The 19,303-nt window shown below is 37.3% G+C and overlaps 1 protein-coding gene across 50 annotated transcripts in view; it reads left to right on the plus strand.

Moving 5' to 3' along the window:
* The window catches only part of GTF2I (general transcription factor IIi), a 107,322-nt gene that overhangs the window by 73,395 nt on the left and 14,624 nt on the right, over window positions 1-19,303 (plus strand). For all 50 annotated transcript variants that reach the window (XM_051809545.1, XM_051809523.1, XM_051809525.1 and 47 more), the window contains 12 exons: window positions 1,637-1,738; window positions 6,189-6,254; window positions 9,222-9,405; window positions 10,798-10,850; window positions 13,265-13,348; window positions 14,035-14,218; window positions 14,536-14,594; window positions 16,558-16,629; window positions 17,137-17,320; window positions 17,832-17,890; window positions 18,541-18,624; window positions 19,104-19,199. In XM_051809545.1, coding sequence (XP_051665505.1) covers window positions 1,637-1,738; window positions 6,189-6,254; window positions 9,222-9,405; window positions 10,798-10,850; window positions 13,265-13,348; window positions 14,035-14,218; window positions 14,536-14,594; window positions 16,558-16,629; window positions 17,137-17,320; window positions 17,832-17,890; window positions 18,541-18,624; window positions 19,104-19,199 — 1,227 coding nt within the window. The remainder of the gene's footprint in view (window positions 1-1,636; window positions 1,739-6,188; window positions 6,255-9,221; window positions 9,406-10,797; window positions 10,851-13,264; window positions 13,349-14,034; window positions 14,219-14,535; window positions 14,595-16,557; window positions 16,630-17,136; window positions 17,321-17,831; window positions 17,891-18,540; window positions 18,625-19,103; window positions 19,200-19,303) is intronic.

Here is a 19,303-nt window from a genome sequence, read left to right on the forward strand (position 1 = left end):
ACTGAATAAACAGACTTATGTGCCAGTGTTGACTGCAGCTTGGATTGTGCACTGCTTGGTAAACAGACCTAGTCCAGAAGTTTTATAAAGCTACAATATGCTGAAGGATATTGGACTTCCTGGGCTGGTTTTGAAATGATGCCAGGCAGCAGTTTGCATCTTTCACGTTCATTTCAAGTGTTGGTAATGAAGAATACTCCTTGAACACACAGGATGTTATAACTTTCATTCATTCTGAAGAACACATTGTTTTGTAAGCACACTGTAGCTATATAAAATTTCTGGTGAACACTCGCTTCTGGGAAGAACTGTACCAGAACAGAAGGGCTGTGTCACAGGTGGCATAAGTGAAGCCTCAATTTATTTGCCTCATAGCGATAAATACGAGAGAAAAACCTTTGTACTTGCCACTTGCCTTTCTCATCTGAATGGCACTAAAGCCACTGCCCAGTGTTGCTGTTGTTTTCAGTCTAGGATCTTGGTTGGGAGTCAGCTCTGTTTCTTGTGTTTGTGGATTACATGTCCTGTGGCTGCTTTACAGCACTTCTGCGAGTGGCTTTGCAGTGCTTGTTTCTGGAATTCGATTAGGATTGAGACCACCCAATTAGCAATCTAGGAAATAGGCAGGGGCATTTAGGACAGAAACTGACACTTCTGGCATTACTATTACCTTTTTGTCATCCAGCAATAAAGTAACTCTTATAGAAGAGTTCTTATTACCTCAACAGAAGAGGTAATAAGAGAGGAGTCATTAAGTTCTGTGTATCCGTAAAAGTCTTTCCGCAAAAGTAAAAATGATTTGGAGGGGTTTTGTCTGACGGAATATAATACAACTACATAGGTACAAGGTGTGTCAATATGTCATGTTATTCTTGCAAAGTGAACTATACCCTTAGTGACCTGGGTACCTGCTATTCTTTATGTGAAATTGTCTTTGTCTGTTGAAATGGTTCATTTTCCATTAAGGTTGCAGGTGTTGGGAATTGGACAGTCTTCCTAGCTCAGGAACCTAAGGAGGATAGGGTTGGATTGAGAAGTGACTGGCTGAGTAGCAGCTCACGCAAAAATTCCTGCATTTGCAGTTTTCCTGTCTGTCCATCTGTGTGTGTTTTAGGTGGAGTTGACCTGTTACATGAGTTTTCATTTGTGTCCATTAGTTTTACAGTGTTTCGAAACTGGTTTTAGCACCTTTGAGCTCTTCAAGACAAAACTTAGGTACTGTTGTTGCGAGACTTTCTAGTGGAAGGGTACTACTTCCAGTTAGATAAAAAAAATGTAGTCAATATCTGCACAGTTTATTTCCTGATTTCCTTTTGCTGTTGCATGGTCATTTTATGATTGTGAGGTTTGCAGTCATGTTTCAAAACACAATGTTGTTTTCCTTAGGAAGTACAGAAGCTGCTGTGCTTTTTGCTGTCTTGTGCCTTACAGAGTCCGTCTTGCACAGGTTGTTCCTACAGGGGTAGGAAGAGGAGCTTTCTAAAGTTTCTCACATAAGTAATGTGTTGCACAGTTTGGTGCCCTGATAAGCCCAGTCCAATACTTGCATTAGAGCTTTGAAATTCAAAGCAGTTCCAGCATTGCACATGAGTTGTCTGGACATTGAACCAGTGTTCAATTTTTATGTTTCTTTAAGATGATGACGACTATATGCCCTCATATAAGAGACGAAAAAGGACCAAGTCGACTAATGAAGCTGGCAATTCTGAGAGAAGAAAAGTTGGAGAATTCAATTTTGGTAAGATAAAAAATTAAAATTTTTTTTCTCTCTGCTTGGTTTTCTGAAGAGGTGTCAGGCCATGTCATGTTGCAGGAGCGAGACACAGCTGTGCAAGCATTCATTTAAGAGCCCAGGGCTCTTTTTAGATGTATTGCAGGAGTATAATCATCATCATCGGCTACCTCTGTTCCTTTTTGTTCTTCAAAGTGAGCAAGTGAATGGACACACAGAAAGTTGGGATCTTTTTGGTGGTGTTCTTTCATGCTTCCTTATGTAGATTTCTCCACAGAAATGCATCCACATGCCGTGGTTACTCTGGTCAAAGATGCTTTCCTGGGGATATTTTGGAAGTCCTTTACCTCTCCTTAATTCTTTGGTTTATTTTGGTTTCTGGACGTGTAGCCCATTCATCTGTCTGCTTTTATAAGGTTCTGTGCAGTCTGGAATATGTCCTTTGGCACATTATTTGAGATGTTTCTTAGGAATTCTGGAATTTGAGGTGAATTGAAAAGTCCCCTTGGATCTTCCTTCTGACATTTGTATTGTATGAAACATGTATTTAATGCTAATTTCAGCCAAAATAATAAAGTATTGTGAGTTGTCGTCTTTTAAGGTCATTACTACTAGTAGCCACTTCCATATTTAACATTATTTTTGGGTGCTACCAGAGAACATAATGGCATTGGCGAGTACAATACTTACCACTTACTCTTGCAAAGCTTTCCCTATATATATTCTCTCAGCAGAAAACAGCATTTAAGCTTTGCGTGACAACAGTTTTTGTAAGAGATATGAAGAGTGATGTTGGTTAGAGATGTAGAGCAAAGGTAATTAGCTTTTAGGGCAATAAAAATTTTAGTTGAGCTTGCAATGTTGAAACACCAGTTTAAGAGCATCTCAGAGCTTATCTGCTCACTGTTGCTCTGAGTTGACTTAGTTTATTGCTCTGAGCTATTCTCAAGAAAATTTTGTTCTAAACCACCCACTCTGCACTTAGATTACAGGGATTTACAGCTCACGGGTTTTTCAGACATCTTTACTCCTGGGTTTCCTACTTTGTATTGGCGTTATTACCCCTCATGTTCACTTTGGGGTTCACCTACAGAAAGTGGCATTTCTGTATAGTGTTTCCAGGTCTGTTTAAAACACAAAATGAATGTGAGAAGCTTCAGAGAAAGATACTTCATTTTCTCTAATGGAAAAAATAACAACTGTTCGTAGTTTCAGTGCTGGTGTTCGGATATTTCAGAAGACTTTGCACCTTTGATAACCAAGTCTAATATTAGCTAATGGGACAGGAGAAAGGAGGTGATTAATTCTATCACGAGAAGCTTTGTCATTCTGCAGAATGACAAAGGCACATGCACTCAGAAAACTGGAAAGGGGGTATAGATGCTTGAGAGAGAAATCTGTCTCATCTGATAAGGACTTTCAGTATTTTACATAACAGCAATGAGATGTTTGGGTTGGAGGGACTTCCTTGATGTCTTGATTGATTGATCAGGTAGCCCAAGTGGCCTGAGAAACAGGGTGAATAATGAACTGTGCTCTTAGTTTTGTGGAGACAGAAAAACAAAATAATTGTAACAAATGTCTATTAAAATGTTTGATAGAATTTGATAATCTCTGGGAAGGGAGGTTGGATTTCAAAAAAAATCTGAACCAGCTGTTTGAGGTTAAAAAATATCATTGCTGAAAGGAACTGACATTGTCAGTAAAAATCACTTTCCACGTTCTTTTGCTTTCTTAAGAAATTTTATAAAAAGGTCAGAAGCCTCAAGTTGTGTCTTACAGTTGTGTTAAACTATTTTAGTGGGGAATAAAGTCCCCCTAGCTGTTGTCTGACTACGACAGTGATGGGAAGTGTGTATGTTTTTTCCCCATTTTGGCACACTGTTGAGCACAGGTTTTACCAGCTTGCAGCATGCTTAGAGTTGCTCTCTGTTTTCTATGCTGAGTTGTGTGTTTTCTGTTTTATTTCCCCATGGAGTACTCTATGGCATGGATATGGGAATAGTAGAGTGCCTAGTACCTGAGCATCAATGTATGTACACTGTGCAGGTTTCCTCAGCTGTAGTGGATGTTATCTGGAACATATCCAAAGGAGCAGAGAATGGATAAATTGAGGAGACTGTGGACAAACGGGGGAAGTTTTCAGGGTTGTTATTTAACTGGGATGGTGTATCAGAAGGTGTTTATGGAGGAATAGAAGGAAACCACCGGTTTTTTTGGTGCCTACAGGAAAACTAAATTGCTTTGTGGTGGTTACTAAAACAGAGCTTAGTTTTGTGATAGGTCTTTAACTTTGCTATGTGAGCACAAAGTGTGTGATGAAAGAATGTTTTTACAGTAATTGGTCAGGATCCAAGGGGTTAGTAATGCTGACAATCAGATTAAAAAATCACACTGGTTACCTGATAATCCCTCTGAATTTTTAAATATCTCTGTTGTTCGATTTACTAATAAAGTATAAAAGTAGCCAAAAAAACAGTGTGCTGACCAAAATGTGAGCCAGTTTATGATTTTTTTTTCCAGTTTCCTGTTCTCTGTGTATTCACCATTCCAAACAAAAATGCCTGTAATGTGTAATTGATTATGAATCCCTGTAGTGTTTCCATTGGAGGGAGAGGGACATGAAAGTAGGAGATTGAAAAGATCCACATGGTATATTTGACCAGTGATAGTGAGATTTGGAAACTGAGAAAAATGAAGCCTTGATAGCTTAATGGCTTATGTAGGAGAACAGTCGGGGTAGGAGCAGTGTCTCCTAAAATTGTGCAACCACCAATATTCAGTATTATTTGTATGCTTCTATATGGTTGGTTTGTAATATGGTATGACATTGTTTCTGCCTGTTCTCCTTCTAACAAAAAACAGCCTGAGTTTTAGAGGAGATCATTTCTCGAGTCTGCCTTAGAGCTTGACGAACTGACAGGATCTCAACTGTTAATGCTTTCCTCAGTTCCACTCCTGAGTCACACAGATGCCTTTTAAAACCCTTGCTCCATGACTGTCCATGTGTGTTCACCAGCTCTGTGGAGTAAAGTAGGGTTTCCCCTTTAGACCAGCCAGTTCTGGCTCATATTTTCCTGGCTTTTCTGCTAAAGCTGCTGTTAATCCATTGTTCCACTGGTCAACAGAAAATGCAGTTGGTGGTTGTGCTAAAATCAGAGAGAGCTTCATCTAGGTCTATATCTGAAGTTAAAGGAGGGAATATTGTAAGGAGAAAGCGACACAGGAATAGAAAACATTGAGCTCACAATGTGTTTATCACATAAGAGGCTGTGCAGTACAGGGTAGCAGTAGAGGGGTGGCAGAAGTAATTGTATAAATTTATCCACAAGAATGTAATTTCAAAATCTGCCAGGTAACTAGAATTAAGAGTTTGTGTGGATGCAAGGCAGCATGCCAAAATACCCTTTCCCTGTTAAAAAAGGTCTAATTCTTGCCTACATCTAAAGCATTCTGTTCTGTTGATATCCATGAAGCTACATTAAAAAAAAAAAGATTAAATATGGACACCAAAGCTGTGTACATTGGTCTGAGAATGAATATTTAAGTCCCTTTTGATAGAGACTCAAAATTCAGTCCTCTATCTTGTCTAAGTATTTTTTGACAACTGGAAGTGTCATAGCTTGAATGGCGTCATTTTTTGACCTCTGTAGTTACTAGATTCAAGTCTTTGGAGTAAGAAATAAGCTGTAAGTACACTTGCTTAATTCTTTCTTAAAAGACCAGACGACATCTGGTAACATCTACAAAAGAGTTGTGGAATTTTCCTAAAAGCATTGAGATAGTACAAAAAAGCAGTGAAAACGTGTGCTCTGTCACAGGCAGGAAATTAAGTGTTAAAATTCTACCATTTAATCCAGTTGTCCATGTAACACAGGACTGGATTTGGATAACTTCTGTCTTGCAGTCTGTATCTTCTTTCAGAAGTAGGATTTATGAGGATGTTTTGCAACACCAGGACTTGGAGAAATGCTGGGTTAAGGTAGAGGATGGCACAATGCCTCCTGACCCAGATAGTTATACAGATTTGCACCAAAACAACTCCATGTACTCACTGTATGCTTTATCAATCTTCAATAATTAAGCTTTTCAGCACACAAATTTAGATAACTATCAACAGCAGCTACAAACTGCCTTTACCCCTGATGGCTATGAGAGCTGCTGACTGATCCGTTGAAGAGAAACCAGTTTTGGAAGTTACTTTAGCCTGGTTTGTGTTGTGGTTTTTTTAACTCGATTTAATATACAAGATTCGTAGTAATCTTAAAGAATTTATTCTGTACTTTTTTTTTTTCCTGAACATATCCATTTGCTTTAAAGTATAGCCTGTACTGTACTCTGCAGTCACCTGTATGCAAGTGAGCAGTAAAAGCACACTGCATATTTCATTGGTAACACAGACTTTACAAGAGATCCTCAGTTTTGTTTGTAGTCTGACATGTCCTTCTCTTTGCAGAGAAATGGAATGCACGAATTACAGACTTGAGAAAGCAAGTTGAAGAGCTGTTTGAAAAAAAATACGGTATGTGCTACACACCATTCCAAACCATTGCCTCTAGTTCTTACTGTGACAGCCCTTTGGCTTGTATCTTGTTGGCTCAGGAGTACACCTGAACTGACAGCACCAAAGGGTTAAATACTGCTAAAAGACGTAAAACTGGGGAAAGTAGCTTTTTTGATTAGCAGAGTAATTTCAAAATGGAGTGTCTCCGTTTGGCACCAAAGTGCAAAACTTGGTACTAGTTTTGTTCAGTTTCCTGGAACTCCAGCATGCTCATGTCTTAGGCAACCACATTTGAGAGAGCTGTCCTTTTTTCTGTAATTACACCGAGTTCTTACATGAAAGAATCTTGTTAGAATGGCTCTAGGGAGAGGTTGCCACTCATTGATTGTTCCTGTCTGATTATGACTGATTTGCAGTGAAGCAAAAATTATATGTTAATGGCTCTTGGAAAGAAAAAGGATCAGACATGTTAGACCTTGGAATTTGTTTCCAGATGCTGCATGTAGATATATTTTATGTCCCAGTATCACAGACTAAAACAGCATCAGCAAAGATTTCAAAATAAATGGTGGTGCTCATCTACCACAAAAAGTGGAAGTGCTTTCAGAATGGACCTTGTGATTTGGAGTTATTACATGTTTCGGGTGTGACTATCATCTGACATTTAAACAGCCCACTGAAAGCAACTCACATCAAGTTCAGGGTCTCATTCACTGTATTTTAATTGCTCTAAAAAGGAGCATCATTCTTAGTGAATTGCTTTAATTTTGATTTTGGTGTTTGCACATAGTCAGCCTAAAAATCTCCTGTGTAGTCTGTGGAATACTGAGCTATTCCTGACTTTCCATAGCAGGGCATCTGGTATTAAGTTATCCCCTTTTCCCTGTGGATGACAATATTGCTTTGATTCACAAACCAATTCCTTATCAGACTCTAGTTCTTTCTGTATGGGCATGCAATCTCCCATTTACTGAAATGAGTTATGGATGTCCAGAATTCCCAGAATGCTCTTCAAATTTGTTGGCTTTTGTAGCTCCAAAGTGTTTTAGCAATGTCAGTCACTGTAATCCATTGCAACTGATGTGTCTGAAAATATAGTTTTGTGTCTAGATGAAAACTAAATGGGTTTACTTGTTAGTGACTTTACATATACAGACTAATTCATAAAAATGAAAGCTGTATTCACTAGAATTTCTATGCAAAAACATGTAAGATTCCAAATCTGAGAAGCTTCACTGCAGACTGTGATGCTGATGGTGTTTTTAGGCTCTATGAAGTGTACTGGCTAAAAAATTTGCTGATTTAAGAGAAATAAAGACTCTCACCTGTAAAAACTTACCTGTTATTAGTTACTTACGTAAACAGAGAGGATTTCTGTTCCTGTGAAGCTGTTCTTACTTGATGCTTGGTAGTGATCTGGATTTTAGTGATGTTGATCTGTTACCCTGAGCTTGTCTGCTGGATTTGTTGCGCTTTTCACCACATGCCACAACAGCCCCCAGGGCTGAGAATAATTTTCTTTTTAATTTCTTGAAAGAGGTATATGACTGCAATAAAAATCTACATTAATGAAGGACTGAGGTGATACACAGCAGCTCTTTTGATTGTTCTGGAGCACCTTTGGCATGTGTTTGAATAGGGTTTCATTAGTCTATTTGCTAAGATTCATCTTCAGGTTCGTGTCCATCTCTATGATTCTATTCTCTGTCTCCAGTTTTGGCCATCTTGTATTTGCCAGTTGAAACCAAGTCTAATTGAAACACCGTTCTTGCAGTTTTCTAAAACTTTGATACACAGTTCCGATCAGCATAGAAGACTAAGATACATACAAGACTAAGATGACATATGTACAAGACTAATAGTAAACTGTACTAAGAAATGTACTTGTTTTCAACGTTTGCCTATTTTGTGATAAACATCCCTAGAAATATTCTGGTTCCAAGTGGTTGAAAGAGTGTGTTACCCACGTAGCTTTAAAACTTACACTGTTTTATTGCATTTGTGAGTTAATGAGAGCATTTTGCATAGACAATGTCTGAACCACGGGCCACTTAGACATGACATTAAGTTGCTTGAAAAGGTGCCCAGAGTAGTTTTGCTTTCAGAAATGCTGCCACAACATCACTGTACTCTAATTTGGCCTTAGCTTGGCTTTTGTCTTCTCAAATAATTTTTTACATCTAATTTCCATAGCAAAACAACAGAATGTACCAAACTATTTGTTGCATGGCTTACAAAGTTAACATACCCTTGGGAGTATAAAGAAATCAGCCCTCTTCATATTTGCAAAGCCTTGTGTCATTCTCCAGTATTTGCCAGCCTGATACATGTATTGATATGATTATGGTCCTCATAACTTAAATACACGGAGGTTATTTTCCATCTGTGGCTGAGTCAGTTATTTGCTTTCCATTTGCTTCAAAGACCTCATTAGTAAGGCCATGCTTTTTTCAGTAGTGTTAGAAGTGTATTGTTTATTTCCTTAGTGGTTCCTTGGATTTCTAAAATAAACCACAACTTTAGGAATTCACTGAAAAAGAAGGTATGTGTGCCCCTCCTCCAAGGCTTTAATGACTTTTGTAAGCCAATATTAGTAACAAATAATAATAGTAAGAGCTAGTGAACTGAAACATGCTTGGTTTATAATTAAGTCTAGGTAACTTCATCTTTCAAAATGAGCTATTAAACAAAACGAAAATAGTGTGACTCTTCACTCTTAACAGGTGCAGTTGTTATGAACTGTTAACTGTTAAGAAACATTTACAGAGTAAAGGGAAAAGAGGAGGATCTACATCTGCAGCTTGTTTACTGTGAATCAGAGTGATTTTGCTACAAAACAAAAACAATGAATGCTTGCATATTTAAATGTGCTAAGGGGTTATTGCCCATCTACTAATTATAATGTTTATCAGAGTGATATCAAACAGGTAATTTGATTAGAGCCACAAGCCAGTCTAATCTTTTTATTCTTCTTTTTCCTCAAAGCTGAAGCTATAAAAGCAAAAGGTCGAGTGTCTATCCCATACTCACTCTTCCAGTCAACTGCAGAAGACTTACAAGTGGAAGGGCTGCCAGAAGGTGTCCCCTTCAGGCGTCCATCCACGTACGGCATTCCCCGGCTGGAGAGGATACTTCTAGCAAAGGAGAGGATTAAATTTGTGATTAAAAGGTGTGGAACTTTGCATTTTTGTCTGTACATTACTCATTGTTTTCTGCTGGCTCCTCTCTGCTTCATTTTATCTTCAAGAACTTCCAGACTGGTTTCTACTGACATATTCATTTGCAATACTAAGGAGGGATTTTTAGTTGATGTTCACTCTGATAAACTCAGCTTATCAGACCAGCAGAACACCACAGTGGTGTGGGCAGTTCTCTGGACAGATCTCTTCAATATTATGGATTTCTTGTCATGAGCAGATCTCTTTGTACTGTTCAAATCTCTTCAGCTGCAGTACCTGTTAAAAGCCATTGACTGGCATATTTGATGCTATCTGAGGATCTTGGCCTAAATTTCAGCTTGTGTTTTTATTTTTTTTTCTTGCTGGAACGCTGTATCAAAGTGTCTATGGCTGTATCTGTATAGAGGATCTCCCAGGGCAGGCTTGAGGCCAAGATATAGCTACTGGTTCCTGTGGTTTAATTGGATGTGTGTCTTGTGTGTACCTGGAGGTAGATCAGGTAGCATACATGAAGGACACCTAAGGTGCACCTAGAGACTGCTTGAAGCTTAAAGGAAGCTTCAGTGAGTATCAGCTCATGTTTTCCTGGGGTTTAGTGGTGTAGGGCCTAATCCAAGTTTTTGAAATGGACAGGAATCTGCTGATTGCAGTGGTCAGGGTCAGAATTGGGAGTAATGACAGCCCCTGCCCCTGTGCTAGTTGCTCCTATTTGAGAGGTACATGGCCAGTTTCTGTCATCCTGATGCTTGCAGATAACTAGGAAAGAGGAAGAAGTGTAGATATACCTTTTGTCTGACTTAAAATCAGACACTATGCATAGATTTTAGTATCCATGCAATGCTGGCACCGTCTCTTGTCAAATTTGTCTTAGTTGTTAACAGAAATCATTTTATGCTGTTTATCGGTTTTGTAATATGTGGTAACCAGAGCAGCTCAAAAACCAGTTTGGCTCTGTGAGAAACATCAGAATGCTTAATTTCTTGTTTGTTTAAATGTGGATAAAACTAGATGTATTTGAGAAACCGAAGTGTCTGCTTTGAAGTTTTGCTTTTTAGAGATTAAACTTTTGGTTTGGATCTTTGTTTCTTATGAAATGTATCTTAGAGTTAAGTTTAATGGAACCTGTATGTTACCATGAAATGTTATAGCTCAAGTGGATATGGATATCAGGCATGAAAAATGTTTTGTTAGTAGTGTTCCAATTAGCTTTTATGCTACTTTGGTCTTAATTGGAATTTAATGTTGGGAATTATGATGTCCCCTGAGGCGTTTTTTGTTTGGTTGGTTTTTTTCTGATCCTTCAGTAGTAACTTGAGGCTGTAACTGGAGGCTGGTTTCTCAAAGTGTCTGTTACTGTTAAGCATGTATCTTAAATCTTTTAGGGAGGAACTTCTGAATTCAACAGATGTTCCACTGGACAAAACAGCTAAAGGAGGTAAGTTTTCAAATGTGTGAGTTGTACAAGTACAGTATGATATTCATATTTGTCAGTCTTAGTGGTGGCTACAATTTGCTTTTACTAATAACACATTGCAAATAATTCCTCTGGATTTGAATTTTCTTTAGCTACAGAGGGACAGCAGTTTTCCACTGGTTATCCAAGCCAATGTTACTAACACTCTGTCAATTAATTTGATTCAACTGGTTTTCAAAGGAAAAACCTTGAGCTAGGTGTTAGTCTGTTGAGATATAGAGAAAAGGCAACAGTTTCCACAGCTGATAAGAGTTTACTGGGAACTGTCTGTACTGTGGAATAATTGCTTATATATGGTATTTTCCAAAATCAGATTAACTGATGAACATAGTGATTATAGTGGTGCAAAAATAATACATTCCATCCACTTTTCCCATCAGGAATACTTTTCAGCAGATTCATGCTCTTACATGTCTTGTCTCCATTGAGCACCCATCCAAAGATAGCAAAAATGACCATGGAAATTTAAGACTACAGGAATAGATTTTTTTTTTCCAGTTGCACCCATGAATTCATTTCCTCTCAAACTGGGAGAAAGAAGTTTAACATTGAAAAAGAATCAAGTTTTGAAAGAATTGTACCTTTGCACGAACACTGGTTGGTAAATATCTTTCCCCGACTTGTTTTTCTGTTCAGTTGAATTCTATTGTTTCTTGGGCTTCAGAGCATTTTTTTAAATGTCCAATTAAACCAAGTGTTGAAAGCTTGTATGTCTGAAAAAACAGTTGCAAAGAAATTGCTCCCAAACCCAAAATGCTAACTGGCACCCTCAACCTGGTTGAACTGTGAATTTTAGTAATACCAGAGAAGTCCTTAGTTCAGACAGTAACACAAGCATATAGACAGAACTGTTTGCACTAGTGCAACACCGTTATGTTGTATTATATACTCATAGTCTTCTGTTGTAAAAAGTATATCAAAGACTGTACTAAGATGAATATCAAGGATATAAATTAAGCAAAGCAATTATGCCATAAAAATGTGTCTTTAACATGTGTGCAGGAATTAAACTTTTCCTGAAGTATAAGTTAACGTAGTGTTTTGAGTCTTAATAACCTACTGTTCCTTCAAGCAGCAAATTTGACTACAAAAATAGTAGGTAGGCTAATAACTGAGCCTTAACCCTAGGTGTACTTTTGTCTGGGTCAGGTTAGCCCTTTTCTCTGTTGTTTTAGTCATATTTAATATGTTTGTGCTGATTACGAAGGCAAAGTAATCTCATAAAACTCCTGTAGCTAAGAAAACCAGTGGTAAACAATTTTTATGACACAGCATTATGAACAGTTTCTTTCATTTCTTGTCATCACTGACTTGTAGTGATAGTCATGTGTGACCTCTGCATCCTTTCTAAGAGAAGAGAGCATCTGTGGAAGCTGTCAGTAACATCTCAGGGAACACAGAAGACAGCAGATGTCTGAGCCTCCTTTCCCTCAGTTTTCTTTTCTTCCTGTTTGGATTCCCTCTTTCCCAGTAGTTCACTGTCTCCTCTGCTACTCCATGTGTCCACTGCCATCTTAAAAGACATTGGCTCCACGTCCTATGTCCTGCTCTGTCCATAGCACCTGCTAGCTTGTATCCCCAGCAGGAGAGGAATGGTGTGAATATGGAACCTGTATTTTGACTGGCAGAGGAAATGATGATTTGGGTTTGCATTCCTGTGGGAAGCAGTCTAGTCAGGAAGGTTTTATAGAATGGCTTCAGTCCTGAAACCCTTAATAGACTGATACTGGCTGCAAGACAAAACCAGTCAGGCAGTGATGGTTTGGCTCAGGAATGGCTGGAGAAGCATGAACTGGTGCTTATGCTGATAGCCCAACCTGGTGCAGTGCAGTTATGGAGTGCAGGTTTTTGCTTCTGCATGCTGGCTAAACCCATGGTGTGGCAGCTGCCCGTGTCTTGTACGAGCTTCACAAAAAGCTTCGACAATAAGTTTGACTTATTGGTCACAAAGACATATTCAGAAGAAAAAAGTGATTTGTATTATATGTCCTTTCATCCCTTGTAAGCAGGTTTTCATTCCATAGGCATGCCTAATTCTGCATTGAATATCAAGATAATTCTTCAGAAAATGACACTGGCAAAAATCTAATCCCATCTCCAAGTGGGACTGCAGATCAGAGGTGGCTGATGAAAGCATTGTAATTCTTGTGTATTTTGTAGGAAGTGATGTCACTGGTTCAGTGGATTTTTGTTCAGTTTTAATATTATGTCATTTTTAATGCTTATTTTTTTCTAGTTCCAATTTGAATCCATGCTTCTTCCTCACAGCATTTTCTGTGTTACCTGAAAATGCAGGATGATTATGCATGCTGTAAATTGAACAACTGAAAATATAACCAAAATAATTAAGGAATTTTGTTTTTGTTCTGTGTCAGTCTCAAATACAGGAAAAGAGGAGTGGCATACCAAAGTCACCAAACTGAGAAAGATGGTAGATCAACTCTTCTGTAAAAAGTTTGGTGAGTACACTATTTTCTTTTCTTTATAGCTTTGTATTTCTTGAAGGTTGTATTCATTCCTTCGTTTGAACATCCAAGTGAATGAGACCTTTGATCAGGTTTTTTTTTCAAATATTTAAAATCCTAGCAGTTGAGTGAAAAAGAATGTTTTGGTTTACTGCTTATACAAAGTAAAGTCATAGTTTTAAAAAATAATTATAAGTCATATATACAGCTCTTCTGATTGCTCTCAATTCCCTCCTATTTGGATATTTTTCCTTTGATGGTGAATAAACTAGCCATTTACTTATTTATGTCCATTGCACTATCATTAAAATTAGTATTAGAACATATCCAGGTGAATTTTTATATCCTCTCCAATATGAAAAATTAGTCAACTTCCTAAGAGCTAGAATAAAACGTTGCATAATGCTCTGTTATAGACTAAAAACTCTGGATAAAACCACTGTAGTATGCCTCAGTGAGCAATCCAGTAATCTTCAGTCTTGTATTGTGACTGCCCAGCAAGACCATCATGCAATATGGCAAATTTTTTACATTTTTGGTGTGCTGAGACTTGGATTTAGATGTCCTGCATTGTCCCAGGTTCTAAGATCACAACTGCAATAGCTTGAGTAATTGGTATCAACTAGCTTTTAATGAAGTTTGATTGCTGTCCAGTTACTGGATGTATTTTGTTCCAACAGCCAAGGCCTTGGGGAGCAGTGAGCCCAAAGTTGTTCCATACAAGAAATTTGAAGCTCATCCAACTGACCTCTATGTTGAAGGGCTACCAGAAAACATCCCTTTTAGGAGTCCCTCCTGGTATGGAATCCCTTGCCTTGAACAAATAATTCAAGTGGGCAAGAGAATAAAATTTGTGATCAAAAAGTAAGTATTTGTTTAATTCATAAACCTTGAGGTTTTCTTAAAAAAGAGGCTAAGCAAACACCCTGTGTGTAATCAAGCACTTGATTTCATGAAGTCATGAAGCATTTGGTTTCTAGTTACCAAATAGGCAAATTAAATATTCTGCATTAAAAAGTGGGTATTTGCAATCCAGACAAGTATTCCAAAATACTTTTGTAGCATGTTGACAAGTGTGAAAAACATAATAGAAAAATTCAGACTCTTCAATTCATGTCATGATAGGTAGTAATATTTAATTTATGTCAAGAATAAGCAGATTATTTGTGTCCTTGTTGCAGACCAGAGCTGCTAACTCTCACTTCAACCGAAATTATTCAGCCCAGGTTGAACCCAAGAGGTAAGACAGGTGCTGTCTCCAAGTGGGAATGGAAGGGTTTGGTTTGGTGGATAAGTGCAGCATTTTTCAAGTAACCCTTGTGTGATGAGTGTGTTGGCATGTTCTTCATGGGGGCTGCAAGGAATAAATTGATCACTATGAACATGGATTGTGGGATCATGGTGCAGTCTACCTGTCTTTGAATAACTACACTGGGTCACCTTCACAGCCCCAGGGAACTGGAGTTACTGTCCTGGCCTGAATGAAAGCTCTGAAGGCCCTTGGCATTTCACAGCTGATCCTGAGCTCTTTTCAGGCCTCTGTTGGTAAGGAGTTGTAGGAGCTTCTTCAAAGCATGAAGTGCCTTAACAGGGGGGGAGAATCATTTTGGGGTTTATTTCCAAATGCCCTGAATTGGAGTGTATTGGCACTTTCTTGCTGCAGGAATATGCCATCCATATCTCATTGAGTTTTAGAGGTGTATGAATCTGCTTGTAATAATAACACAAATGGATATCCAGGGCTTCGTATGTTTTTCCACATACATAGCTCATGTGAAGGAGAAAAAAAAGGAATATGATTTAATAATCATGTAAGCGGTAGTTGTCTTATATCATCACAACGTATTGTGGATTTTATTTGGATTTTAGGAAAAAACTCATATTCAGTAAGTGGGTAGCTCAGTAGAAAAGGTAGGGTTCACAGAGCAGAGGAAAAGGCAGCATTGAGTCTGAGGTTTTTTCAAAGTCGTAACAGCAGGTGCCAGTGACAGCAGTAAAAAAACAACTAATGACGTTCTCTCTGAAAGGTAAGTAGTGATGATGATTCTTAAACCTCAGACTGAATGTTCAGAATATTTTATTTTTTTTTACTGGTTATTTCACTGTATCTTTCACTAACTAATAAGTGATTATGGAATTACCAGTGCTCACAAAGCTTTCTAGGGTCCAAGGTTTGATATCAGACAGGCAAACACAGCAAATGTTCTCCTGGGCTTAAAGACCAGTGAAAACCACTTTCCCAGACAAAGACCGAGGATCTTCCTACTGTAGTTGCAAACTTGATGTTGCTAAAGAATATTAGACTTCTTTTAAGCAAAATATTATTCTTTTGCAAAATTAATCCTGTGCTCTCAACAGATAGTTTATGAATAACACTTCAGTGTTTTAAAGTAAATTACTCTAGTTGCTTTGCCACTGAGACTACACACATGCAGATTTTAAATACCTGTGAAATCTATCAAATAAGTAGGCCAGACTGCAAAAAATAATAATGCATCTTGCCATGGAAGTATAAGACACTAGAACTAAGCAAGTTAGGTAATTTCTGAGTCAAAAATAGGATTTGGAAACAAAAAATTTCTGTATAGCTTCCTTCCTGCATGCATTCCACAGCTTGGAAAGAATGGGTTTGACTCAGTATCAGTTATTTGTTATTTGTGGTTAGTGATGAAACGTGAAGTATGATGCCATTTGTTAGAAAAGAAGTGCTTTTTATACCACATCCTTTGCTTTCTTCTCTATCTAAGCTACAAATTGTCTGTGCTAGTTAGCACTCCTGTAATTGGCTTTTATTTACGATAGAGAATACGACTGAAGATGATTTTTTTATGCTAATCAAAATGTTTAGCAAAGCAGTCTTTAAATCCTCATCTTCTACTCTAAAGAGTATTATTTATTATACGCTATGATTAATTAATTCTAACTTTGTAAGAGCCACTAAAATAGTTTCTTCCTGCATCTAAAGGCTCTGAAAAACAAGTTCTCCCACTTGGGTCAGTGTTTGAATTTTGTAACTATATTTAAACAGATTTTCCATTATATAGAAGGAATTGCATGTAATCATTATTCATTGCGTATCCTTGTCTCCTCAGATGTGATTGTGTTGATAGTTTTCAAGTTCTTATGTTGTAGGAAATGTGTTCAAATGTACCTCTGTACCTAGAACTGAGTCATTCTCTGACATATCTATTTCTGGTTTTCAGAGAGAGAAGATTGGAATGCCAAGATCACAAACCTAAGAAACCAAGTAGAAGAGTTATTTAGTAAGAAATTTGGTAAGTTAAATGCTAAATGAACCGTTCTGTAATGCTGCTGCATTTTAAAACTCTGTTTAAACGTTACTGTATTTACTTAAGCATCAGAAATATACTAGGACAGATATGGAAATCTTGACTCCTCTTACCTATATTTTACTGACTTTATCCTGTAACTGACATAAATATTTTTATAGCAGCATCCTAGGCCATAATTTTTCCAGTTGTGTGACAAGAGATGATGGTATGTGCACAAAAGCTTTTGGATGAAAAAAAGTTCTTAAAAGAAAATATTAGACACCGCAGGCTTAGATGTTACCTGTAACAAGATGGACCAAGTCCCCATTTGCAGTTATTCTACAGAAAATAATAGGAAATCTGTTTAAATCTATTTAGATATTTCTGTTGTTTGGGGTTTTTTATTAGCTCTGAGTAACAGAGCTTCTGTAAGCGAAGGTTAATAAAGTCACTTGAGATAAAATTCCACCCATTTGAGTGTGTAATCTATCATTTAATCTTTATTTTCAGGCCAAGCTCTGGGGATTTCAGAGATAGTGAAAGTTCCCTACGCTATATTTGAGTCAAATCCTGCGCAGTTGTGCGTTGAAGGCTTGCCAGATGGAATCCCCTTCCGGAGTCCCACATGGTTTGGAATTCCACGCCTTGAAAGAATTATCCGTGCGAGTGACAAAATCAAATTTGTTATTAAAAAGTATGTTTGCAATTCAGTTATTTTTACTCATGATTTTGAAGTTATTTGATTTTATTCCCAGCAACTTTAGGCTTTAAATGCTACCTAAATTCTGGTTCCATGAAACAGAAAGACCATTTTGCACATATGTTTTGTCTCATAAAAGGACATACATTCCTCATTAAATTTCTGTAGATGTATAAATTGGGTGTTTCATGCATCAAGGATCTAGGGAAGGGGAAATGGTCTTGTACCTAGAAGCTTTTTTTCTTATTTTTCTTTTCTTTTTCTTTATTATTTTTACTTAAAATAGACTCAAAATAAAATTACAGATGAGAAAATGTAGCTTTATGGTTGGGTTTTTTTTTTTTTGCTTACAGTAGAGGGAGAGTCATCTATGCTTCTAGCAGAATTTTATTGTAAAAAGCTGATGTTATGTGTGTTGGAACTCAACTGAATTCCAAGAAATGTTAACATTTTGCTATATTATTTGACTTGTAATTGATCAGGTTGTGTTCTGTCCAACTTCTAGGCCTGAGCTTCTCAATTCCTATTTGTCTCGAAAACTGGCTAATAAAAAATACACAAAAGGTAAACAATTTGCTGCCATCAATTCCTAAATACTTGGTTTCTTCCCTAGCAGACTGAAAGATCTTTGTGGTTGAAAAATACAGGTGTTGCAAAAAAAGGGCATTAAGATGATCTAGCATAGTAGCCTGTTCAAATGCTATTATTTGAAAAATATAATCCATAAATTTATCTGTTTTTTTAAATTGACTATCCTAGTATGGAAAATGGAACTTACGCAATTTTGACAACTTTTATTTTGCTTTTAATGGCTTAAACCATATTTAACTGAGAGCTGTGAACTGCAGTAAGTAAAAATTATATTTTATGAGAAAAAAAAAAGTCCTTGAAGTTGCCTATAAAAAATTCAGATGTTAATAATTTTTTGTTATTTAGATAATAAAAAGTACCAAACCTGTCCTTCATCCTTAGAAACAATGAAGTCTTCTCTTCTGAATTAGTGGCATGAAAATTTAGCTATAATACCTGCCTTTTTCAAGAGCACTAAACCTACTTTTTAGGACTGTGAGCATCACTGTGTTGTTCAGGGTTTACAGTGTACTTAGTTCGGTCTGTTGGAATTTTTGGAATACAGCTGGTTTTTTTTGTTAACTGTGCAGGATATATATTGTAAAGGGTTTGTGCTTTACACCTTGTGTTCTCTTGGCTTCCAGCAACGAGTCCAGGGAGTTCCAAAAGGTCGCGAAGTCCTGCACGCAATTCAAATGTCCCAGAGATTGAAGTTACTGTTGATGGAAGTATGGAAGAAATATCATTAAGCATTCTTCTGATGCTCTTCTATTTTATTCTTCTTTTCTGTTCTTCTCAGCTTTTGTAGTCCATAAATAACTTGTACACCTGCCTCATGTAGCAAACTCTTTCATTTCAAGGCTCCAGATACACTTTAATATAGAAAGTTTTATTTTTTGTTTCTGAATAATACTGGATTCTGTGTAGATGATGCTTATGTGGAATGTTGGAATTTGACAGCTTGCTTGGCCCATTATTGCAAGCAGAGGTGTGGGAACTGACGTAGCCCATGGGCAGAGAAATGACAAATGTGATCAGTAGTATCAAATGCTTAAATACAATCCTACAAGAACTTCTTAAGGGGGTTTTTTTATTCTACTCTTAATTCAGAAGTTAAGATTTCTCTAGTAATCAGCTTTGATGTGTTGTTTTTGTATGATGTCTTGCTTCTGCTCTCTGCATGTATATATGTAATGTCTCTTCACAGGTCCTGATAAAACACAAACAACAAGGACTCAAACTAATTCTCAAACCAATGGCTCCAGTATAAATTTCAAGCTACAAGGAAAAGACTTCTCTTTTCGTAAGTGTTGTGGGAATTGGCACAGATGCATTCTTTTAATATTGGTATGGAACATTCTGATTACATATCAGATATTTCACATTCGTGTTGTGTTGTACAGTTAG

This window comes from Manacus candei, unplaced genomic scaffold (assembly GCF_025592945.1).
Source record: "Manacus candei isolate 608988 ecotype Guabito, Panama unplaced genomic scaffold, ASM2559294v1 h1tg000076l, whole genome shotgun sequence".
NCBI classification, from domain to species: Eukaryota; Metazoa; Chordata; class Aves; order Passeriformes; family Pipridae; genus Manacus; species Manacus candei.